This window comes from Daldinia decipiens (genome assembly GCF_022478715.1).
Source record: "Daldinia decipiens strain CBS 113046 unplaced genomic scaffold F4813scaffold_12, whole genome shotgun sequence".
In the NCBI taxonomy this organism is placed as follows: domain Eukaryota; kingdom Fungi; phylum Ascomycota; class Sordariomycetes; order Xylariales; family Hypoxylaceae; genus Daldinia; species Daldinia decipiens.
In genome coordinates this window covers 736343-759452 of record NW_026054555.1, presented here as the reverse complement: position 1 = coordinate 759452, position 23110 = coordinate 736343, and the positions used below count along the sequence as shown (strand labels likewise).

General features: G+C 46.6%; 7 protein-coding genes across 7 annotated transcripts; 2 read left to right on the top strand and 5 right to left on the bottom strand.

The window, feature by feature from the left end:
- Nucleotides 1–995: 995 nt before the first annotated feature.
- On the bottom strand, nucleotides 996–2158 carry F4813DRAFT_356296 (uncharacterized protein). The gene is made up of 3 exons (XM_049242971.1): nucleotides 1661–2158; nucleotides 1305–1595; nucleotides 996–1214 (listed from the first exon to the last, which is right to left on the bottom strand). Exons 1-3 carry the CDS (start codon nucleotides 1821–1823, stop codon nucleotides 1201–1203), a joined length of 468 nt encoding a protein of 155 aa, XP_049100763.1. The 5' UTR covers nucleotides 1824–2158; the 3' UTR covers nucleotides 996–1200.
- A 334-nt stretch (nucleotides 2159–2492) lies between these two features.
- Nucleotides 2493–3962, bottom strand: F4813DRAFT_395676 (uncharacterized protein). The gene is made up of 5 exons (XM_049247729.1): nucleotides 3564–3962; nucleotides 3303–3510; nucleotides 3145–3245; nucleotides 2875–3087; nucleotides 2493–2817 (listed from the first exon to the last, which is right to left on the bottom strand). The coding sequence occupies exons 1-5, from the start codon at nucleotides 3758–3760 to the stop codon at nucleotides 2799–2801; spliced, it is 738 nt and encodes a 245-aa protein (XP_049100762.1). The 5' UTR covers nucleotides 3761–3962; the 3' UTR covers nucleotides 2493–2798.
- Nucleotides 3963–5119: 1157 nt separating this feature from the next.
- Nucleotides 5120–6683, bottom strand: F4813DRAFT_380269 (uncharacterized protein; the record flags this gene model as incomplete). Its single annotated transcript, XM_049245548.1, has 4 exons — nucleotides 5120–6134; nucleotides 6198–6322; nucleotides 6385–6600; nucleotides 6654–6683. The coding sequence occupies 4 exons, from the start codon at nucleotides 6681–6683 to the stop codon at nucleotides 5120–5122; spliced, it is 1386 nt and encodes a 461-aa protein (XP_049100761.1).
- A 3997-nt stretch (nucleotides 6684–10680) lies between these two features.
- On the top strand, nucleotides 10681–14391 carry F4813DRAFT_395672 (prion formation protein; the record flags this gene model as incomplete). The annotated part of the gene is made up of 2 exons (XM_049247728.1): nucleotides 10681–13286; nucleotides 13343–14391. 2 exons carry the CDS (start codon nucleotides 10681–10683, stop codon nucleotides 14079–14081), a joined length of 3345 nt encoding a protein of 1114 aa, XP_049100760.1. The 3' UTR covers nucleotides 14082–14391.
- Nucleotides 14392–14727: 336 nt separating this feature from the next.
- On the bottom strand, nucleotides 14728–16615 carry F4813DRAFT_44719 (glycosyltransferase family 25 protein). Its single transcript, XM_049248501.1, has 2 exons — nucleotides 16243–16615; nucleotides 14728–16167 (listed from the first exon to the last, which is right to left on the bottom strand). The coding sequence occupies exons 1-2, from the start codon at nucleotides 16390–16392 to the stop codon at nucleotides 15133–15135; spliced, it is 1185 nt and encodes a 394-aa protein (XP_049100759.1). The 5' UTR covers nucleotides 16393–16615; the 3' UTR covers nucleotides 14728–15132.
- An 848-nt stretch (nucleotides 16616–17463) lies between these two features.
- On the top strand, nucleotides 17464–21104 carry F4813DRAFT_380267 (ankyrin; the record flags this gene model as incomplete). Its single annotated transcript, XM_049245547.1, has 2 exons — nucleotides 17464–17603; nucleotides 17657–21104. 2 exons carry the CDS (start codon nucleotides 17464–17466, stop codon nucleotides 21102–21104), a joined length of 3588 nt encoding a protein of 1195 aa, XP_049100758.1.
- Nucleotides 21105–21312: 208 nt separating this feature from the next.
- F4813DRAFT_388558 (Clavaminate synthase-like protein) lies at nucleotides 21313–22690 on the bottom strand (the record flags this gene model as incomplete). The annotated part of the gene is made up of 2 exons (XM_049246713.1): nucleotides 21313–22148; nucleotides 22357–22690. 2 exons carry the CDS (start codon nucleotides 22688–22690, stop codon nucleotides 21313–21315), a joined length of 1170 nt encoding a protein of 389 aa, XP_049100757.1.
- Between the last annotated feature and the right edge of the window lie 420 nt (nucleotides 22691–23110).

The following is a 23110-nucleotide window of genomic DNA, read 5'->3' as shown; positions in this document are numbered from 1 at the left end:
CTTGGCTCTTCCGGTTTCAAGCCTACATGGTGCCTACCTCTTACTTACATGTACCTACACCCCCCACCCCCCTTTTTCGATTTATGGTTTCTTGGCATTAGCTCCGACTCTGCGGATTTAATGCAGATGTCCGATGAAATGTCCTGGTAAGTGCATATCTACACCTCACCCTTATCATTAGCGTCGTGGCCCGTTACGACTAGATGTGGCTTAGCAACGGTAGCACCGGCAGTAGCGATTTCATGTTTCGCAATACCTACCTAGGTACCTACCTACCAACCATCTGTCAATTGAATGTGACGTGATTTTTATAACATATTTTATCATGTCTAAATCGTTACCTATTATCTTATTTAACTACCTGACTACCACCTAGTCTTGAACTTAATGGCTGTTATTTTACTAAGAGTTTTTTCTTCATTGCTTCATTTAAAAATACGATACGTCTTCTAAAAAATCTCCACTTACTAGGTTAGTAATCTATAATTGATCTCTTGGTTTCTATTCTTAAATCTATTCTTAGAAGGGTTGACTTAGGTACCCTAGGTGCCTTAGGTACATAGTTCTGCGTTGGTGAAATAGCCAATAAATGAATAGTACTTGGAAAATATGAATATTGTAAGACCGGGCACCATGTTGCTAGTCTTTTGAGTGTTCGTGTGATAAACATGAAGGAGGCTCTATCTTGTCACATAATGGGCGGTTGACGTCATTAAAACAATGAATGTCTTAGAATAAGAGGTTAAATCCAAGACATAAAACACACAGCAATACCCAATACTTGAAATTAAAGGTTAGCAGGGATCGCTAGGCTTAAATCGGTACATTATGGTGACCTTAAGCATACAGGGGGCAATATATAATACCTATTTGCTCTACGAGAATTCCTTTACTGGCACTGGTATGCAAATCATCCCAGCTACTTAGATGTTTAGTGGTATGCACCAATAACACTATCAAACTAATTAAGTAAATAGTTCAAATTGAAATGGGGATTAATATATTCAATTATAACCGGCTGCTCGTACTTCGTAATATAATACACTCGTCAGACATCCAGCGCCAGCGAAACGTTTACGTCGTGATAATACAGATATGAATAGGTATCATTTCATACAACCAAGCTCTTAATTCCAACATAATGTTTCGTTATATATTCTTCTTTACTGCCCAAGGAGTTTATAATGCTCAAGTCGTAGCTTAAACATCATGACCTGATTGGTATTAGTGACTTAGTGACAATGACACGTAAAAAATAAAAGATAAAAAATAAAAAATAAAAAGGTATCAAATAGAAAACATACGGCCAAGTTGTTTGCCCCGCTTCGAAACTTCGCGGGCGTGGTACTGCTTGATCTTTGCCCGCCGGGCTTCCTCAACAGCCTCCAGCTCTAGTCGCTTAACATCGGCCCTAGCTTCGCGGACGCGGATGCGGGCTGATTCTAAAGCTCTATCGGCATCCCGCTCAGCCGTCTCGGCCTGCATTACACGCTCGCGGGCCTGGACGATTGACGGGTCGATGTCCGGGTTGGTAGTGTTACCATGTCCGAAGGTACGTTGCAGCACGCTTCGGTGGCGCGAAGCCGATGAAATGTCTGAATAGATGATTTAGTAAGATCGTCTTGCTTTGATAAGTGCACTACGTATTAATAAGCCATACCTGAGTTCCTTGAGCTATTGGTTGTGCTACTACGCGTGGTGGCAGGAGAAGGTGACCGGTGACGGGAACCAAAGAGACTGTGCGAGTGTCTCTTCTCGGTCTTCTCGGGGACAGGTTCCTCCACGACTTCTTCCTCAGGCCTGCGGCTAGAAAATAGAGGCATTTCGATGATTTTTTAATCGAGTTATAAGTTTATAAGTTGGTTGAGCGTAAAAGGTACTTGCAGTAGAAAAAGCTAGGTAGATACTACACTATATAGAGGTAGGTTTATCTTGGATCAATAATACGTGAAAATGTGTATGAAACAGATGGAAACCCGCAGGCGGGTATTGCTCTATTTGAATACTTCGACAACTTATGAATCTAATCTCGATGACCGCGACGCAAACCTGTTTCTGCCTTCGTCGACGATGATGTACAATATAGTAGATCAATAGTATGACGTACGGGGTTGAGACATGTAGCCAATCAAACGACATGTTAAAAAGGCCAACCAATCATATAAGAGCTGTGACGAAAGGAAATGCAGGGACCAATTTAGATAATCAAGCCAAGGACTTATACATACGGGGTAATTTTTAATATCGTTTGTTATCGCTTAAATGCCATCGCGGAGTCCCACCATGTCAAGTCCCGTTCCCGAATCCTGATCACACTCATGTACATACACTATACCCAATACCGACGGACGCCTTACCAAGGCCTAGACTACGCCCACAATTGGTCCCGACCTGGTGGGATCAAAATACCCGACAGAGACTTGGCAAAGGTTAATGTTTAGCTCATCTTGCATGGGACTGGTATTTGGCGAATAACTTGGACAGATTTTAATGCGATTCTAAGGTAAAATCCGGATCTTGAGCGCTGCCGGTTTGAGACCATCAGCTTCATCCCTAGTGCCCAATGATCATTCAACTACAGGAAATCCGTACCATAACGAATATTAGGTATCTGTCTATAACGAATTCAGCCAAAGGAATATTCCGAACTTTATATGTACCTAACCTAAGGTACCTAGAATGTCTCCGCAAATATCCACAAGTATCCATAAAATACCCGCTTTTTTAACGAATTCTCTCCATAACGAACCTAACCCCATGTTTTTTTTTTTTTTTTCTTCAACACATATGAGTATCCGCTAACTCACTCGGTATGCGCTATGAGTTGGCAATCGTTAGCTGGATCTCTAGCGACAGTGAAGTTGGCAGACGTACTCGTATATGACTTCTAACCCTTTCCAAAGGCAGCTTCCGATCCACATGCCAGCGTTTAGTTTCTCTGCATATCGTTCATCCGTAGTCTTCATAGTGACAAACACCCTGAATAGACATGATCTTGGGTCTACCGATGCTGATGCCTCTGGGTCTTGAAGCGCCTTCACCAGCTCTGAAGGTCCGATCATATGCCCTCGCGTTTTGCATTCGATGCTATTAGGTAGGTATATAGATCAGCTTCTACATTCTCGCCTATGTCGACATACTCACTATGCTGGTATTTCGTCCCCGGTTTGTAGCCGATGTATACCTTCCACCCAAGTCGCCGTTGTTTTTCCATGGATCGTGTCTTGACTCTCTTGTCCTCCATTCTATTCCAAGTCAATGTTTTATATCAACATATACCACGATTAATTTGGATAACCTACGACAACAAGACCGTATCCAAAGCGGCCCGACCAGCTCCCGTCGGAGATTGTGGACAATTTCTTGAAGCCATCGTTTACGGCAACGGAAGCAGACTGGGAACTCAGAATAACTCTCATTCGGAAGTCAAATTCTAGCTGTGGAATTGGTAGGGTCTTCTGCGGACATGGAAACCGTTCTATAGCTTCATACTCTTTCTTTGTAAATTCCCTTATAAGACCCTGTTAGATACGATAATAAAGAATGGCCAGTCGGGCTTGTACCTGGTAGGCCTTGAATCTTTTGGTTGCTGTGATTGCATATTTCCGATCCATTGTCTTTCTACTGCCTCCCATCCGCTATGCCGCCTCTCCGGGGGGATTGTTTTCATCCAGTCATCAGTTATAATCAGTGCTGTGTCCCAGTCCGAGGCTTCTGTCTGATCGGACGTCGTCGGCGGCAATTGTCCTGGGTCCGCCATGCTATGTCGGTGTTATCCGCCAACAGGTTGCTCAGCGAAGAATTCATGGATCATGGACAATACATCGTGATTCAATCTTGAGGGACATCTCCGATAAACATAGTGTTTTTGCAGCTGAGAGCTCCGCTATAGGTGCCGCTCAACCATCCTCGGAGTATCACACAATTCCGGATATGGGGATACCAAATAGGCCGTAGGATTGTTATTGCGCCGTCTTCGGCCGACTGTCTAGTTTCCGCGAAGTCCGCTGCCTGTAAACCGAAGCCGGCTAAATTCGTAGGTGGTAACAGACCTTCTTAAAAAGAAGTAATACGAGAATTTATGTCACTAGGGGACTTAGAGAATCTAGTGATTGACATCTAATATAGGTAGGTAGGTAGTGAATTTAAATAAGCTTATACTATTTGAATTCGCTTGTCTCTAGATGATGTACATGCCAGCTTAGAGGCATCTTTAGCAGTACTGCTTACTAGGTTAAGACTTTCACGCCGTTTTTTTAAATTCCTTTTTAATAAAGCCTTTGTTGAGAATAGTATAGGAGGATCATATTGATCTATATTAATATGGCTAGCATTTGTCTACTACACTACTCGCCCAACTCGCACCACTTGTCGGTGACTGGGTAATAAATAAATATGTTCAGAGTCCCGCTTAAGTACAAGCCTATTGTGATACTCAGAGCGTCAGCAACATACTTTCTCGCCTTTCGGAATGTTTCCGGTCAATCTCATGCCGGTAAGTCTTAGGGTTATATTATGACTCTGACACTATCTAGATATATGCCGGTAACAAATACTATTGACGCTAGTATCCCCTCACCGCTTCTGACCCGCCCCATACTTCCTGGATCCAACATCGTGGCCCTTCTGCAGGTTTCCTTTCTGCGTCTGGTCATTCAGTGGGCATGGTGGGTGTGGCTCTGGGGATGGAGCGGCTGATCGTCTATATCGATCTGGATCTTGGTCTTGGGGCTCGGGTCTGGACGATGGGGAACGGACCGGCTGAGCCGGCTTTCCTGCGCTTACTGACATACTTATTGGCTACTAGGTACCTAAGGTATCCGATGATGAAGTCGTAGTGCGAAACCTAGATGGTGCTGGTGGGAAAGCTCCTTTTTATAGAGGATGATTTACAATGAAACTGTGTTCAATCACTCGGGGGTTCTGCTTAACATTCTAGTTTAAGTACAAAAATAATAAAGACCTTAGGTAGTAACATAGTCTTAGATTAAGGTGAGTTTATTCAATATTAGTAGGTGACTGAAGATTGTGCTACCAGCGTTTACAGCTTGTGAGTCAGCTAGCGATTTAAGTACTTATTAGATTAGACATTACTATGATTCCCGGTAATGGGAGTTAATTATCGTTGCTCCTGTTGATCATGACCCATGGGGAGATTCACTTGGTCCCCCGCCGTCACGTATGGTCTGAGGCCGTCCGCAATCTCTTCCCAGACAAGTCCTAGCTGGTGTTCGCACCAGCTGTAAAGCCACATGACATCCTTAAGTTTCGTGAGAAGCATCTCTTTATCTAGGATGCCTCTCATCCGGCAGTAATTCTTCAGCGCAGTGATGAAGAAGTTGTGTTGGTCACCGCCTAGGACCGAGTATTCGTTTATCACAACTGGTATGCGGATGCATGACCCTATGAATAGGGCCCAAAGGAGAATGTTAGCATGAAGCTCGTCTCCGGACAGCCTCGACATGCCCGTGTGCGATATCTCTGATGTTGGGACATAGGCAGATAAGTCTGCCGTAGTGGATTGTTCCGCGTTGCTATTTATTAGCTGTAACCCGCTACTTTCGTATACCTTCGGCTCGGATAAAAGGTCCAAGGTTAACACAGGGTCGCAGAGACAGGACATGAGTGCTTCTGCCAGTGCGCGATGCCTCTGAGCGGAAGGGGGCTGACCTCGAATGGCAAGGTGCAGAAACAGATGTGCAGCGTAGACCAAAACATCGGACAAATCAGTCGGCGAGGGGAACCGTGGCTGTGCGTCGACCTCGATCGACGGCAGCAATGGAACGGAGCCGGCTCTCTTCCAAGATTGGCGACTCCGAGCGGCATGTTCCAAATGACAGAGCCGCCACTCAATCATGTAGATCGAGTCGCTGACCTGGATCCTCTGCCCAAATGTGCTCTCGAGACTTGCATAGTCGAAGTTATTAATGCAATCAGTGATCGAATATAACAGTTCGAAAAGCTCGACCGCTTCGCGATTCTGTATGGTTAGGTCTTTGAACCCAAGCGGTTCCATGTTCGCTAACATCGAGCGGCTTGTGAACCGATCATGGAGAGCTAGGGAGGATGCCAGCTGTGGAATAAAGGGGAAAGTGACCGGCTTGTGCGCAGCGGTGGCATAGGAATAGTCAGCCCTACAGTAGTAAGTATGTAATCTAGAGTAGAGAAGCTATGTAGTAGTAATAAACTCTGCTTACCATGATATGGACCGTTGAAGTATACTGCTGTGTTTAAAGCCATCGACAATACCGCCTCTAAGGTCAACCATTCTCTTTAAGCCACTCATATGAGCTTCGGCAGCACTTAACGAACCAATAAAAGTCTATGTAGGGTCAGCTCCTTGAACGTTTGGCTTTCTCAAGTCATTTTCTATTGAGAACTCACTTCGATGTTAACCAGTAGAGAGACAGCGATGACAAGACCATCTGAGATTGGCTTGCTATCGTCCTTGCCTTCTAGATTCAGCCTCTCATTTATGGACTTGACTGCTTGGAACCGATGGAAGTCGATAGTACTCGTGTCGGCCCACCTCGCAAGTGAGTTGTGCATAGCTGCGATCATGGCAATGAAGGCATGTGTGGCGGCTTTATCAAGTTGAAGCTATTACATGTTAGCCTCTAGTTACTTATATGATGGGGATTAGGTGACTGAACCCCTTGCACCCAAGTTCCTTCTGGATTCATGGCGAAAGCATTTGCGAGGAATCCGGAATAATCTATAGTTGGTCAACAATCATCTTTTGCCTTTGGTTAATAAGGAAGTTTAGCTTACATGTGTTCAAGTATGTCGGTACCCCAGCCCGGTCAAACCATTTCTCTACCGCTGTCTCTTGTGGCGACAAACACACAGCCATGCAATATTTCATCAAGCTCTCTGTCAAAGGTGTCTTCTCTATGTGCAACAGAGTGAAGTTCGGAAGCTCCTTTGCGACACTAACAGCAAGCCAATTCGTCTTCTTAAGCTTCCTCTCGTACCTTGGGACGTCATCCTGGTTGTTGGACGAGCCTTTGGGTTTAAGTCTAAACTTCGAAGTATGGTCTTTTGCGGACCCTGGTTTCTTCGACTGGCATGGATGGTTGGAGCTTTGAGGGAGCTTCTGCCGCCTGGCATGCGAGCGTACCTTTCGGCGTGTCTCCCCGTCCCGCTCTACGGTGCTGATAGAGGTGATGAACTGAAATCCCGTAGTACCAGTAGAGTTAGATGCCATTGCGCCTTAAATAAAGTGCATTAGATTCAATGATGTGTTTATGTAGTATGATTCTCAGTGTAACTTGATGTTGAAGAAAGTAGATAGTGTCGATGTTGCTATTATATTTGTAAGCGTTGTCTTCATCTCAAAGATGGGGCATAGTTCGCCTATCTTATATATAGAAGATGGCGTACTCCGATTTCACACACTACTAAAATTAGAACTAAAACGTACGGCGAAGAAGTGATTCGGCTAGAGCGTTCTGTGTGAGCCTTGGGGGTTTTGTAGCTTTTTAGAGACCATTATCATCAGTTTCTAGCAAATATATGTGAGTGCATCGGTTCTACGTAGCTACCCTGTCTTTTTGCTTGGTCAACAACTATCAACGAGTTACAACCGGGGCTACAAACAGTAAGCTCCATTAAATATCAAGCGCCGGGATGGGCTGATAGACCACGAACCCCTGAAGCTGGTTTACTTAATTTTCCGCTTTCCCCAGTTTACCCATCTAAGTTACATGCCTACCACCTCCGGCAAATCCCGCTCTGGCATCCTTGCATCACGTCTAGGGGTTTAGCGAAGTGCTTGAATCGACCCGGTTATCATCTTGAGGGTTGCTGCTCGGCAGCCATTCCTCATCGAGCTTATAGAGACGGATAGAGTCTTAGAGCCTGTCTCGACTTATGACGGCGACGACTTCGAAAAGGACAAGTCACACAAAGCATGGAAACCTGCCTATGTAGGTATATAGCTAACTACCCCTACTATACATAGATAGACGAGATGACCACGTACTACATGATGCATAATAAATTGAAGATCAATGTCAGAATTTCCCACCGTAATAGGGGGATCCGTATCCGTATCGTGAATGATCTTCTACGAGCTATGTAGCTTAGGGTGACAAAGCTCCGTATGCAAGTTCGTCTGATGACAGTTCCGAATTCCAGGTAACGGTATGATCTTCCTTCACTACCTTGACAATACATGCACATACCGATATCCGTGGGTCTAACATCAACGACCTTGTTACCGGCCGAAATGTGCATCATTCCCGGCCCTAGCTAAAGTTGCCTCATTATCCTAATTGGGAAATTTTGAATGTCTTGGCTCTCTTGGCGTGGTCCAACAACTCCCGTGATATTTCCCTTTACTGCAACCCAGATTTCCTCATAGAGAAATCCCCTTCCATTATGCCCTTCGCTTCTCCTAGCTTATCTCACGACAATTTTGGTCAGCTGCTTTAACTTCTGTTGGTAATGTCCTACCTTAGGTGTGGGCGACAAATCATTTACGCCTCTTCGCCAACATCTACGGTGAGGACGGACCGACTGAACCAATCTAGACAACTAATGTGAAGCGTAAAAATTTGGAACTCGTCCTCTCCATTCCTAACAGGTCTTTCAATGCTACCGGGTCTTGTAGCCACAACTATGGATATTGGCATCAATGTTGCATTCCGGTCCGCGCCTCGAACACTTTGATATTGTACTTCCGGGAAACAACTTACGTGAGGGGATCTATTCACCACCTTGTCTTCCTAATGGGTAGTCCACCACACTATCACAATGAGTATTGGCGTGCTAACGTAGAAGCTTTCTGTCTCGATGAAATACATAGTATCAGAACTTATCTCCGAAGTTGTTACACCCGTGCGGACGACATATCTTCTTTCGTCGAGTCTCGAAGACCATGGGCTCAATATAGTCCGTGCGCTCCGTACATAGGGGAACCAATGTCCTGTCGATGTTGGACGTCAGATCGCGACTAACGCATCATGCCGCCGTAAGTGATATCCGTGCTTATTGCGAATCATCTTGCCCCTTCTATGTGAAATGTCACAATTTCCGAATCACGAGATGTCTAATACATACCGAGACCGCATCTCTATCGTGCAGTTTTTTTTATTTTTTCGTGTTCGCGAACTTAACTAGAAAAACGAGGGTATCACGAACATACCCCAGCTCTAAGGAATGTATCCATCCTATCTGAATTTAATCCCGAGAGCATTCTTTATTCGATCCTAGATTTTCTATCTTAGGTACCTATCTAATGATTTAATAGCGATAATATTTAAACGGGGCTTCTTTGCTATGAAATTGTAAGCTAACATTAACTATACAATAACCAAACATCTCTTTGTTTTTAAACCAAAGGCGGAGGAAGCTGTCTTATACGAAAACGACTGGAGCAACCTCCCGAAGCATCCACTTTGGCTTTAGTTTCGTCGCGCTGCTTACCTATATTCGGTCTGTCTCTACGGGTTTACTACTAGTTATCGTGTGAGTTCTACTGCATCAAGATAAGGCGAAGCCAACATGCAATGCTGTTTGGAATATCGCTATACTAGGTTCACCTACGCTTGAAGTTCTTTGTAAGTTTAATAAGTAGTAGTTAGTTAACTAGTTAACTAATTGGCAAGTTTATCGGCCTATGATCTACCTTCTCGCAATGTCTTTTTTATTAGTTACCACCGATACGTATGCCAGTTTGGCTGATAGACTTGGGAGAAAGAGTTCAACTAAAATTGATTAGTTATTATTGAATGGGGGGGATTTTAAGTCGGAGAGCAATACCTTAACCTAGATAGTTTGACACTATGACGAGTACGTAGGCAATTGTATACCCTAATTTCAAATGTTGGTAGGTAAAATATATGTGATCAACTCTTTAAATTGGATTAGCTGGTAGCATAAACTTCGAGGCTTAGGTACCTTTTAGGGAGTCTTCTATTTGTGGGCTGTTACGGCTATTTAGGGGGGCAGGGGGGGCAGGGGGGGCAAGGGGACCTCAGGTTACACGTTATCGAAACTGGGCTCGTAGGGCTTACAACAAACTAAAATTACGTAAGTGACTCTTCTAATACATAAACCCGACATGATTGTTAATAAAAAAAGGAAGAATGCTATTGGATGGATTAAACGTCTGGGCTCCTATTGAGATACCGTCCTTTTTTCTTTATCATCTTCTGATGCTATGAGTAAGGTATGCTATCGTGATTGGTCAGACATGGACGCTAAATGGGTGAAAGTTTAGACCTCGAAAATTTGTCTGGTCTAAGGCCGTTTGTAGCGTGAAGCCTGGGGATAGATCTAGATTGGCTCCACAAGAAGACGGCAGCAAGAAAACGTGCACCGAAGGTAGGAAGGTACGTACCAAGAGGTCCCATTCTATTTTCAGTATGTACATCCACATACCCTTCATATCCCTGTATGTAGATAAAGGGAGAAAACTTTTCGAGGGGTAACAAAGTCGATAAGGCCAACTTTTTTTTTTTCCAAAATTCCATCCCGTCTTCCTTTAACTCCACACATCAAAAAAGTAAGACGCTGGCTCACCGTCAAAGTTTTCAGCGCCCACGATCGAGGGCATTTCGGGCAGTTCAGCTGACCCTTTATTAAAATTGCGGTGCCGTTTGCCTCATCGTTTTTCAACAAGTTGGGTGTTTTCCTTTTTCTTTCTGCCCAATTCGTTGAGAACGAGCGCTCACGATGCCTCATCAAGTGTCGCCGCCGATTATGATTTCTAAGGCGGGCGCCCCTCCCCCGCCGTCGCAACAAGATGTTTCATCAATTCTCGACACTATATTTACCGCCAAAACCTCCGCTGCTTCCGTCGACGCCTCTTATGGACTCTGCGAACTCCTGTTAAACACTCTAGGCTTTCGGGGTCTGCATGATTATGGTGTATTGGCAGAACTCAAGAAAGCCGCATCTGATAAGAAGAGTGGATTACGACGAGAGGGTGCCCAGAACCTTCTCGGTGCCCTCTTTGAGAAGTTCCCACCTCGACAGCCGCTGAGTGAAGTTGTGTTCTTAATTCAGGATGGCGGTCTCGTCTCGGTTGCTCTAGACGCTTTGGCCGATAAGGGCACGGTGGTCCGCGATGCTGCGCAATACGGACTTGATGCGCTCTTTGGTCATTTAAGTGCTGAGGCTATGGTCGTTGGCTTGTTACCCGCGCTTACAACTTACCTGTCCAAGAAGACCGGAAAGTGGCAGGGTACAGTTGGTGCCTTGAAACTGATGCAGAGGATGGCCGATAAAGCAAAGATGGAAATTGGTTGCACGAAGGAACAAGCTCAAGAGAAGGATACCCTTAGAGAGACTATGGGCGAAAAGCTGGCTAGCTTGATCCCCATAGTTGAGGGCAACATGCACGACCTCAAGTCCGAAGTTGAGAAGCAAGCACTCATTACGATGCAATCCCTCACCACCCTCCTCTCCAATGACGATGTCGCTCCTAGGATTCCCCTTCTAGTTGACACTATGCATCACCCTTCGACCCAGACCCTTCAGAAGGCCATCCACGCTCTTTCGCAGACAACCTTCGTCGCCGTCGTAACATCACCTGTTCTCGCTTTGCTTACTCCCTTCCTTGAGCGAACCCTTAACAACCCCTCCACCGCTCAAGAGGTTCTACGACAAACTGTCGTGATCACCGAAAACTTGACCAAGCTGGTCCATGATCCTATCGAGGCTCGTACATTTTTACCGAAGCTTCAGCCAGGTATCAAAAGTGTGGTTGGTCGTGCGCCGCTACCAGAGGTGCGCGAGCTGGCTACCAGGGCTTTGGATGTCATGGATAAAGCTATGGGCAACGATGAAGCTGTAGTGGAGAGGACTTCTGCAGATGACGTCGCTAAGGTTCTGGACTCCGAGATCAAGAAGAACGGGGGACTCTCAGGCGACCTAGAGTTTTATAAAATAGCTCGTCCTTATATCTGCAAGATGGTGGCCGAGGATGCTAATCATCGTCAAGTTGATCGAATCCCAGCTAGAATTGCGCCCTATCTTAAAGATATAATACATAAAGAGGGCGCCAACGATACCGTCGCTTCCGGAGTCTATGAATTCTACGTTGCCGAGGACCACCGCAAGTACGGCGTGCCGGAGAAGGAAGATGATGGCGAGACTGAGATTGTTAATGCAGACTTCTCCCTGGCCTACGGTGGCATGCTTCTTCTTTCCCACACTAATCTTCGATTATTGAAGGGACACCGATATGGTCTTTGTGGTCGCAACGGTGCCGGAAAGTCTACACTGATGAAGAGTATTGCTGGTGGCAAGCTGGAAGGCTTCCCACCTCAGGATGTCCTTCGTACCTGCTACGTCGAGCACAACCAAGGTGAAGATGCCGATATTAGCATTCTGGACTTCATGGTCAAAGATCCAACAATCGCATCTGAGGGCAGAGAGCGAATTTCCGAAGTCTTAGCTGAGTTCGGCTTCACGGCAGGCCCTGAGGGTAGACAGTCTCAAAAGGTTGGCTCTCTGTCAGGAGGGTGGAAGATGAAGCTCGCTCTTGCTCGAGCAATGTTGCAAAAAGCTGATGTTCTATTACTTGACGAACCTACCAATCATCTCGATGTTGCCAACATTGCTTGGTTGGAAAGCTACCTTAAGAGCCACACAGACATCACCAGCTTGATCGTTTCCCACGATTCTAGTTTCTTGGACAACGTAACAACTGACATCTACCACTATGAACCTGGGAAGAAACTTGGTCATTTCAAAGGCAACCTCTCCGACTTCGTAAAGATTCGCCCCGAAGCTAAGGCTTATTATACCCTTTCCGCCTCCAATGTCCAGTTCAAGTTTCCTCCTCCGGGTATCTTGTCAGGTGTCAAGTCCCAGACGCGGGCGATCATCCGAATGACTGGGGTTTCTTTCCAATACCCCAAGGCGCCTAAACCATCACTTTCAGATGTCTCGTGCCAGCTGTCCCTTTCTTCCCGTGTTGCTGTGATCGGACCGAACGGTGCCGGAAAGTCAACCCTGATCAAGCTGTTGACGGGTGAGGTGGTTCCGACCAGCGGAAAAGTTGAGAAGCACCCCAACCTACGAATTGGTTACATTAAGCAGCATGCTCTCGAACACGTTGAGATGCATCTCGAGAAGACGCCGAATCAATACTTGCAATGGCGGTATGCAAATGGAGACGACAGAGAGGTGTTCCTGAAGCAGACCCGTATTCTTTCGGATAAAGACCGAGAACAGATGGATAAGCGAATTGACCTTGGTGATGGAAAGGGCGAACGACAGATTGAGGCTCTTGTCGGTCGTCAGAAGTACAAGAAAACATTTCAATACGAGGTGTAAGTTGTTTACCATTATTGTTCTACTCTTAAAGACAGCCACTGACAATTTACAGGAAATGGAGAACATGGCTACCAAAATTCAACTCGCAAGTCTCCCGGGAGACTCTCTCAGAATGGGGCTTTGATAAACTTGTACAAGAGTTCGACGACCACGAGGCGTCTCGTGAAGGGTTAGGTTACCGAGAGCTTCAACCTACGGTCATCTCTAAGCATTTTGAGGACCTCGGTCTCGACCCCGAGATTGCCAACCATAACGAAATTGGTAGCTTATCTGGGGGCCAGAAAGTTAAGGTTGTTATCGCCGGTGCGATGTGGAACAACCCTCATTTGCTCGTTCTTGACGAACCTACTAACTTCTTGGATCGCGATTCTCTTGGTGGTCTTGCGGTAGCCATCCGAGACTTCAAGGGCGGTGTGGTCATGATCTCTCACAACGAAGAGTTCGTCGGTGCTCTGGCTAATGAACAATGGCACATAAACGACGGGCGTATGGTCTTGAAGGGTAACGCCTCGATTGCCATGGATCGCTTTGAAGACAGTAGGCCAAGCAGCGGTCTTGCAAGTGGTATTACCAGCGGGGTTAACAGCACAGCAGCTAGCAGTGCAGTAAGCAGCGCCGTCAACAGCGGTACTGAGGATAATAGCCCATTGAAGTTTAAGGCTAAGAAGAAGAGGAAGAAGACTAAGAAGGAGCTCAAGGAGCAGGAGGTGCGAAGGAGACTACGCCATATCGAGTGGCTCAACAGTCCCAAGGGTACACCACACCCAGCTGATACGGATGATGAGGAGTAAGGGGCGACCATCTCTCTTAAGATGGTACCTTTGATGAATTCTTTTACGCACGTCGGTCTAGAGGCTGGTGACTTTCATTCATATTCAAGAACTTGGTCCTTCGCAAACGAGGGCTTTTGATAGAGCTTTGCGTTGTTTGGGAAATTGGCATTATAATCGACGACGCATTGACGTGTCCCGTACAGGCGTTTCATATAGACGGACAGGGGAATGGCATGATAGATAGAATGAGGGGCTCGCATTCGCAGGGTTCGACCCTAGAGCATGATGCCGAATAGATACGACACATACATAAGTCATGAGAGATGTTTATTAGTCCCTTTGCTGTGGTTTATGTGAAGTGTCTCTTATGTACCTGTGATAGACGTTTGCTTTAGAGGGCTGTGACTATTATCTGGGACGGAATGGTTTGAGATTAATTACGCATCGCAATAAGATGGCTCTTGGCGTGCGGCATAACCCTATTTGTAATAGTCCCTAGCTGGCTCGTGAGGAAACAAGCATATCCTAGATTCGCAACGCACGCCATTTAACGACTGGAGCCCCCTTATTGGCCAGCCCTATCCAGACCCGCGGAGAGGCTCAGATGATAAACTCACTAATCAGAGAATGGTAAATAACTCACACAGGCTTACCTTTACCATATTAAGACGAGTAAAGCATGGTGTTTCCACTTCTGCCAGCCCCATATCTGATGCTAGAATAAAAAAAATAGATTTCAAGATATCAACGTGTTTGACAGCAGCCCCCTCCAATTCATCGGGACGCTATGAATAGAGAAAATGGACCCGCGCACGACAACACAATGGTACTGCGTTGCACTAGTAGTGCGGGGATCCCTGGCTCGATTATAGGTATGGGAATACTTCATGAGATATAGGCTAGGCTTTCCTTTCTAGAGTTGTTCCTTTTTGCTTCTTGCATTCGTTCCCTATCTTTTGGGAGAAGGGTGTGGTTTGGTGATGTACTAAGAGGCGATTAGAGGGGTAGTATCTCTTGTAGACCTAAACCGAACACAAAAAGAAGATATATTAACTTCATAAACTTCCATCTATTTCCATATGGTGTCCCCGTCATCGGGTAGTTGGTCTACCATCTCATCCTCCCCGGCGCCAGCAACTAAACGGTCGATGTTCTGCCGAACACTTAGTCTTATATACGGCGTACCCGTTCCCTTCGCGTAGCCACCGCCTTGGGCTTGGATATTGGAAGTGCCGCCTTTTGCATAATGATGACTGAATAGGGGCGGCTGTACCGTGAGGCAGACGGGAGCGGACCCTCCACGCTCATGGGTAACCCCGCTATCATCTTTTGTCCTTGGATTCGGGCGAGGCTTGTTATCAGCAGCATACTTCCCCTCGCACCATTTCTGCAGCATCAAGTCCCACTGGGTATCATAGTGACCGTCGAATTGCGATAAAAGCTTGCGGGCTCCCTGGTGACTGACGGCATAGGCGAGGGTGCAGATGTTCCTGCTGGACGCGTGGACGACGCGAGTATGCGGCGGGTATAGTTCGCCGAGCTTGTCGTTCAGGGCAAATGGGTGAGGCTTGAGATGCTTTGGAGCTGGGATCGTCTTGTCTCCTAGGATTTTGATTCTTAGAGGTGATATGAGAGATTGGCTATCAGGGAAATTTGCACCGCAGTGGCCCAGCCACAAGACATCCCAGTCATCCCCGTATGTGATTTGGTGAACTTCACTATCCGTGCCAGCTTCTGGGGAAAGTTGTACAGTTCGGTGTTGATCAGACTTGGACTCTTTTAGCCAGGTCCTCGAGGCCAAAGCGAAAGTTCGAAGTTGCGATTTTAGGCGTACATCCCAGTCTATATCGTCCTCTAAAACGAGTGCACTCGTTAGATTCTCCCCTATAATTGATTGAAGCGCATTCATATGCGACCTCCAGGACCCTTTCGCCCCCGACGAGGAACGTATTCCTCTACGAACAGGCACATCGCGGTCTGACACCTGACCGCCCGATACGCCGTTAATCCATGTGAAAGTGAGATTGCTCACAGTGCCCGCTAAACTCATAGCATCTCGACGATCTTTCCGCGACGGCAGGTTGATGACGAATATTTTTGAGAACTTTGGGCTTCGTTAGACCTAATTGTGATAGATATAAGAGGTATAAGAGGTATAAGAAGAAAAATGAAATCTTACACCCAACGTATCATTAAACACCTCTTTTTCGGCTACGTTCCAACTTCTAAAGGTCCTCGGCGTATCAGGAACCAGGAATGTCCGCCAGTAAATGTAGAAGAGAGGGGCGAAAATGCAAACGGCCGCGACAGCTCTGCGGTAGGGCAACATCGCGCGAACGTCAAGGAAGAATCACATATAACGTTTTCTCCTCTTTAGATATACTGCCAACTGAAACTTGGTATTCATAGGTGAAGTGCCAAGACCTTCAATGTGGCCTCGACAGCTTGATATTATGCGGCTCATTTATCAGAGTTGGTTCGCGGTTAAAGGACCGGCTAAATTACATTCGTGACTATCTTAACTTATGTTGTAGTGACTTTTTATGAGATGAGAAGCTCCCTAGACCTCGTTTCATGCCACACAATAGGTAGTAGCCAGTCACCCCTTCTATTATAATTCAATTTCGTATGTTTAGTTATATTCTCCTCCCTCTTCACTTCTTCTTTTCTCCTCCATTCCATGTGATAGCTATCAAATATTTGCCTAGGTATTGCATCTGACAGCATGCGTCTTAATTGGTGGGAGGGGTGGCTTGGTTCATCTAACATGGTCAGGCTTCGAGTCATTGTACAACTTCAATCCATGGATAGGTACTTGGACAAAATGAAGGGCGACATGCAAACCCCCATAGCCTCGGACATATTACTCAATTTCAAGACGAAGCGAAACGGGACATGACTATTCCTTCATGCCTTATCACACCTCAATTATTTTATAAGCCAATTAGAGTCAGTGATATGAAAAAAACCGCATACCATCGTGATAGGAAATGGGATATTATCAGAGCCTGCTGCTGATAAATAAGGCGTGGTCTATATGATTGGAAGAGAGAGAGACACGCGGCAACACCACCCTACCTGCCTACCTAATCTATTACTCCTGAGCTGCAGCGACGAAACCTGGCTGACGAAACCTGGTTGACAAAATCTGAAGGATGAAATCCAGGTCCGGTAAAGCACATTATGACATATCCGACAAGGCCGTACCATGGGGCTGCAACCATATCAAAGTAGGTACATTTTTGTATCTCTGATCTCTGATTAGCGGCAGGCTCCCAGCCTGCTTAGGCAGTGTAGGCAGTCAAAAATTATCGGCATATATATCTGGCTATCCATCTCAGTGAAATTAAAGTAATTTCCAATCACCATACGGCCCATCCTATATCAGTACTTCGTAGACATGGCTAGTAAGGCACGCAAGATTCCCTCAGGGGATTGGGAGCGTCACAAGGAGATTATTCTGAGCCTCTACCTTACTTCTGATCTCTCTGGGGATGAATTAGTTCAGACCATGGCAAAGGAATATGGGTTCGCTGCTACGTAAGGCAACCCCTCTCATCACTCTTCTATCCTATCTGACCGTGTTCATACAGTATATCGCAATTCGAAGCCCAACTACGAGTTTGGAACGCTCGTAAGAATCTAAAGAAAGACCAATGGGAAGTGATCTTGCCAAAGATCGATAATCTATCTTCTCGCGGTATTCAAGCCAGGGTGATGATAGCAGGTCACCCTGTTCCAATAGACAGAATCAATCGAGCCAGACGCTACTTCAAGGGTGACCACCGTCCTCGGAAGCGACGCCGAGTTGAAGAGGGCTTAGACCGGGCGACAAACATTGCCGACGGAGGCGTTACCATCGAAGTTCAGAGCTCCGACGGCAACTGGACTCCATACATAGATGTAGCTGATGAAGATACTCCCTCCCAACAACAACCGTCAGGTATCGACGAAACACTGGAGTCTGCTGAGCAGGAGTTTCAAGTCGAAAACTACTCTGCACAAGTTGTCCCATGGCCCGACGCCATCGAGTCCTTGGCATCTCTGGATACACTTCCGGATATACTTCCGGATATACTTCCGGATATACTTCCGGATATACTTCCGGATATACTTCCGGATATACTTCCGGATATACTTCCGGGACTATCACCATCCCGTACTATGAATCTCATTACCTACGACCAGTCCATAAATGTCGAAGATCAAATATTCGAGCGTACTATAAGTATTCAAGACCAAGTTTCACAGTCACCGATGCGCTTTGAACTCGACGTTAACATTGCGGGCCCAGCCTTGGAGTTTGACTTGACCCAATTTTCTTTTGGGCCAATGTTTTTAGAGGGTTTGCCTTTTGAACGATTTGAGCGTGGCTTATTGTCGAAAAGCCTTCAGCTTATGCACTCTCCGCCCGACTGCCGATTACCATCCGGGGCTGGGAACCGGGCGATGATGTTCCTCTTCGAGGCCGCCACTGCTATGACAAGTACCAATGGGAAGTCTGTCAACACAAATGCAGCCAGTGCCAGACTTACCCTACAAACATTGGACAAGCTTCTCCCAAACGGCCAGCTATTTGATAAAAATAATCAAGTAACCAGCCTCTCACAGGAAAGGCCGGAGATTGAAATGTGTCGGATACTTCTATTCTCGGCTGCGAATGGATTTAGTGGTATGGACAACATACCGCTCAAAGTCGTACCTAAATTCCTTGAGCAGAATAGCAACGTTGCCCAGCTATTACCACGCCTATTCCAAGACAAGCCAAATCACGTTACAAAGGCTCTTGCAGAGAATCTATTTCGTGCGTGGATAGAATCCGGGGATTATAGGGCAATCGGGCTCGTCCTCAAAACAGGCTTAGTGGACGTTAACAAAATATGGTGCTTCGTTGAAGGCGAAAAGTATACGCCCCTTGAGCGACTTGCTCAGCTTCAGCATCTACGAGCAATTCGCGAGTTGCTCCAATTCAAAGCTGATGTAAACCGAACATTATCTGATTCAAAAAAACGGAATTTCATTCCCAATACACACCACGGAGGGGCCTTATATCATTTGGTAAATAGACTTATCCCTAGAACTGGTCGTTGTCATAGTACTTTCTCCCAAGACTGGCTCGATACGGTAGATGCCTTAATCCGGGAGGGGGCAAAGGTGCACGCACATCTTGTTGGAATGGCGTTAGGTCAGTTTGTTCAAATGGACCTTGCCGAGAAGATCTTGTATTCGCTCAAACCGGCGCAGTATCCGAAATTCATAGCTAGATTTCATGGGCTATACTTAATCGCACAAAATTTTACGGATGAAAAGGCCAAAAAAGCATTCGCCAAGATATTTAACGACTGCAAACAATCTTTAAGCCGTTACTCGACCGAAATAGATAAAGCACTCTACATTGGTGCCGGAAGAGGTCACATCCAACTTGTGCGGTCCTATTTCCAATATGTCAAAGATTCAGCTGCAGTACTCGCTGCAGCAATCGAAGGTGGTAATGAAGAACTTGTCGCATTCCTTCTTACTCAAAACCCTAGCGTGCATTTGATTAAATATCGGCCACCAACAATGCCAATATCATCGCTAACACCACTATCTAGCGCAATAGAAGCAGGGAATGCTGCTCTAGTGAGAGAACTTGAAATTAGGGGCGCCTTAGAGCACCTTGACAAATATTCATATGAGCTTTCGGTCGCGCTTTCTGCTGCTGCTCGTGTGGGAGACTTGGAGTACGTGAAGAAGCTATTGGTCCTCTATCCCAAATTTCACGGCGATAACATAATAGTGGCATTGGGGTATGCGAGCAGAAATGACCGAAAAGACATTGTGCAATTCTTACTTGATATGGAAGTCGAAATTTCAGGTATACACACACCTCAAGCAACCTCGGACCTTTTCATTGGAGCGTACGGCAATAAGTCGTTTTTGTCTGACTTAATTTCTGCCTACCCAGACTTCAAGATAGGCGCCATTAAGGAATGCGATTTCCTTAGAAAAGATCTAGAGTCGGGGAATATGGACATGCTTAATTTCTTTGCTCAGTCTAGAATTATCACTAGAAATTTCTTGACTGAGTGCTTACCAATCGCAGTTAAGCAACGCAACAGTATGATGGTTCATCGTTTACTCGAGTTAGGGGCGGATATATTCAGCAAAGAAATCCAACGTGATTTATTCACAAACCCGGATATGGATATGCTACAGTTATTGCTTCAGCATGCTTCATCGATGGAGACTTGCGTCCCACTGTTTGGAACGCGGGCTCTCATGGATGTCATTCAAGCAAACGTCAATGGTACTGAGGTTCTAAACTTATTTATTAACTGCAGAGCCGTTGACTTTAAGTCTATGTCGAATATGGGGCCCGAGCCAGTCCAATGGTCCCCTCTCGGGTTAGCCATTGCGAAAGAAGCAGAAAGTTGTCTACCAGGCTTTCCGATGACCAGACGGCTCCTTGATGCAGGATGCGATATAAACGGGGCCGTATGCCTTGAATACGACGAGGGCTATTTTCGTATACTTAAAACGCCACTCTTGGAGGCAATCGAGTCGAAGAACCAACTTTTAGTCCAATTCCTTATAGATCGCGGCGCCCAAGTCAACAAAAAAGCCACTTTGGGAATTAGAAGAACCCCTATTCAAGCCGCTGTAGAGCAAGGCAGTCTTGATATGGTAAAATTACTTCTTCAAAATGGTGCACAGATCAACAACGAACCAGCAACTCTCAATGGTAGGACGGCGCTCCAATGCGCAGCTATAAGCGGTAATTGCAACATCGCCGCCCTATTGCTAGATTACGGCGCGGACATATTTGCTTCTCCGTCTCTATATTATGGACAGTGGCCTATCGAAGCGGCAGCCGAGTATGGTCGACTTGACATGATCGAATTCCTCTGGAATGCGAGCGGCGGGGTTGGGTTCCCGGCGGAGCAATGTCGTAAGGCAATACAGCTTGCAGAAGAGAATACTCACGACGCATGCGCCGACTTGATACGGGAACTGGCCGTTTCGAACGGAATCATACTTACGCTTGAAGGATCTGAATAGGAGCGGCATATCTGGTTTGGCTATCCACAGTATCGGTCTCAAGCCCGGGTACTATTTACCCCTTCACATTCCATTAGCATTTTCTGCTTGTCCCTGAGCTCCAAGCTAAACAATAGCAAAGGAAATACCATTGACTCCCAGAACCACCAGATCAAATGCACAACTCTCTTAGCATCCATAAGCCATGCTAACAACCTACACAACCCAACTATCCCTCAAGAGCCTGCACAACCTGCGCCCAGTCCTCCGGAATATAAGCCCCAGGGACCTGGCCGTCAAACAAACTAGCCATAACCACACGATCAGCCTGCTCGCCCTGCCAAGGCTCCCGCCCATGCTGCGCAATGATGTTATCATACACCAGGACATCGCCCCGCTGCCACTTATGCAGCACGCGGATCTCATCCGTGATCCTCGCCAGCGCAGCCAGATACTCCTCCGGGATCGGCGTCCCGTCCCCGAACAGCTGCTGCGTGACGTTCCGCCCGGCAGCCGCGTTGACCCGCACGTTCTTGTAGTACGCGGCCAGCCCGGTAAACAGCGTGGGCAGATCCGTGCCCGGCTGCGTGCGGATAGCAGGGAGGCGGTGTGTCAGGACGACGCCGCCGTCGTCGGTCCACTCCCACGTGGTGTGCCTGCCGCGGCCGTACCGCGCGATCTGCGCCTCGATCTTAGCGCGCCTGGTCGCTTCGTCGTCGCCGTCCCGGATCTCCTTCCCAAAAGCCTGCTTCAGCGTCGAGCCGCCCGCGTACTGCCTGTTAGTCTTGTACGTGACTTTGCTGAGGATGCCTTTTTCGGCGAGCTGGGCGATGAAGTCGGGGATCTCCTGCTGCGCGCGGTGGAAGAGCTCGACGGAGGAGGATATAGGGGTTTCCCCGCCTTGCTGGGGGGCTTTGTCGCCGTAGAAGAATATGTACTCTGGGGCGTGGGGGACCTGGGGTGATTCGTTGTGGTTGTAGATTAGGACTTCCTTGGGCGATTCGTTGGCTGGAGCGACGTTGGGGGCGAGGAGTGGCCTGTCTACGACGATGCCGATGATTTCGTCTGCTTGGTGTTAGTGGGTTTGGATTGGTTTCCTTTCAGGGGTTAAACCCGGGGCACTGGAATAACGGCATATACAATGATGAGAGTTGTTTAAGACATACTACGAAGGCGTTAGTTTTTGTACATGATAATAGAATTATAGAGGTATTTTGAAAGCTAGAATACATCGGCTAAACGCTGCGTTTTCATACATACCGTGGCTTATAACCAAAGGCATGGGCAAATCTGCTAAAGTCATCCGCATCATGAATTGGCAGACCCCTGAACAGCAGCGTTCCGTGAACAGCCAACTTCTTAGTCAATATTCCACCCTGCGATTGGAGATACTTTACTGTTTCAATAACAGTATCAAGATCAGGCACCGCATCGCTAGGAGTTGATGGCCGCAGGGCGAGAGGAATCACAGTGCCCTCCGGATGGGGCGGCCCGAGCACACGCTGATTGCTCGACGGGAGATCAAATTGTTCGAATGCCAGCAACGGAGAAGTTATCTTCTCGGGCTCGAACGACTGTATCGTCGCTTGTTTTAGTGTAGTAGCCATCTTAATGATAAATATTCATTTAGATTGCGTCTCACGAGAATATTCAATGTTACCTAGAATCTACTCTTGGAAAGCAACCTGGTTTTAAGAATAGTGTAGACATAACTACATGGAGTATAACACGGCGATAAAGCTTATACTGGGCCAGTATCGCCGCTGATAGCATCAACCTATCATGCGATATCCTGCATCTCCTATGCCCCTCGATTTCCAGACTAAAATCACGTCATTGCTTAGAGGAACAATGAAACCATGCACACTTAGCTTCAAGGTAGCATTGTGAACTCATCAATGCTGATAAGTTATAACCCCGCGCCTCATTAGAACTTCTGTTAGACGTCAAGCACATGCCATATCTTAATACAGCATACGCCACATACCCTACTTGGCGAGCACGCCAGAGGTATAGAAACTCGCGTA

Bases quoted from the DNA above. Each gene is read 5' to 3' on its own strand.
- F4813DRAFT_356296 (XM_049242971.1), bottom strand. From the start codon at position 1,823: ATGCCTCTATTTTCTAGCCGCAGGCCTGAGGAAGAAGTCGTGGAGGAA. The intron at 1,596-1,660 runs GTATGGCTTATT...TCATCTATTCAG, and splicing joins CAATAGCTCAAGGAACTCAG to ACATTTCATCGGCTTCGCGC.
- F4813DRAFT_395676 (XM_049247729.1), bottom strand. From the start codon at position 3,760: ATGGCGGACCCAGGACAATTGCCGCCGACGACGTCCGATCAGACAGAA. The intron at 3,511-3,563 runs GTACAAGCCCGA...GGGTCTTATAAG, and splicing joins AAAGATTCAAGGCCTACCAG to GGAATTTACAAAGAAAGAGT. The intron at 3,246-3,302 runs GTAGGTTATCCA...GACTTGGAATAG, and splicing joins TTGGATACGGTCTTGTTGTC to AATGGAGGACAAGAGAGTCA.
- F4813DRAFT_44719 (XM_049248501.1), bottom strand. From the start codon at position 16,392: ATGTTGCCCTACCGCAGAGCTGTCGCGGCCGTTTGCATTTTCGCCCCT. The intron at 16,168-16,242 runs GTAAGATTTCAT...CGAAGCCCAAAG, and splicing joins TGTTTAATGATACGTTGGGT to TTCTCAAAAATATTCGTCAT.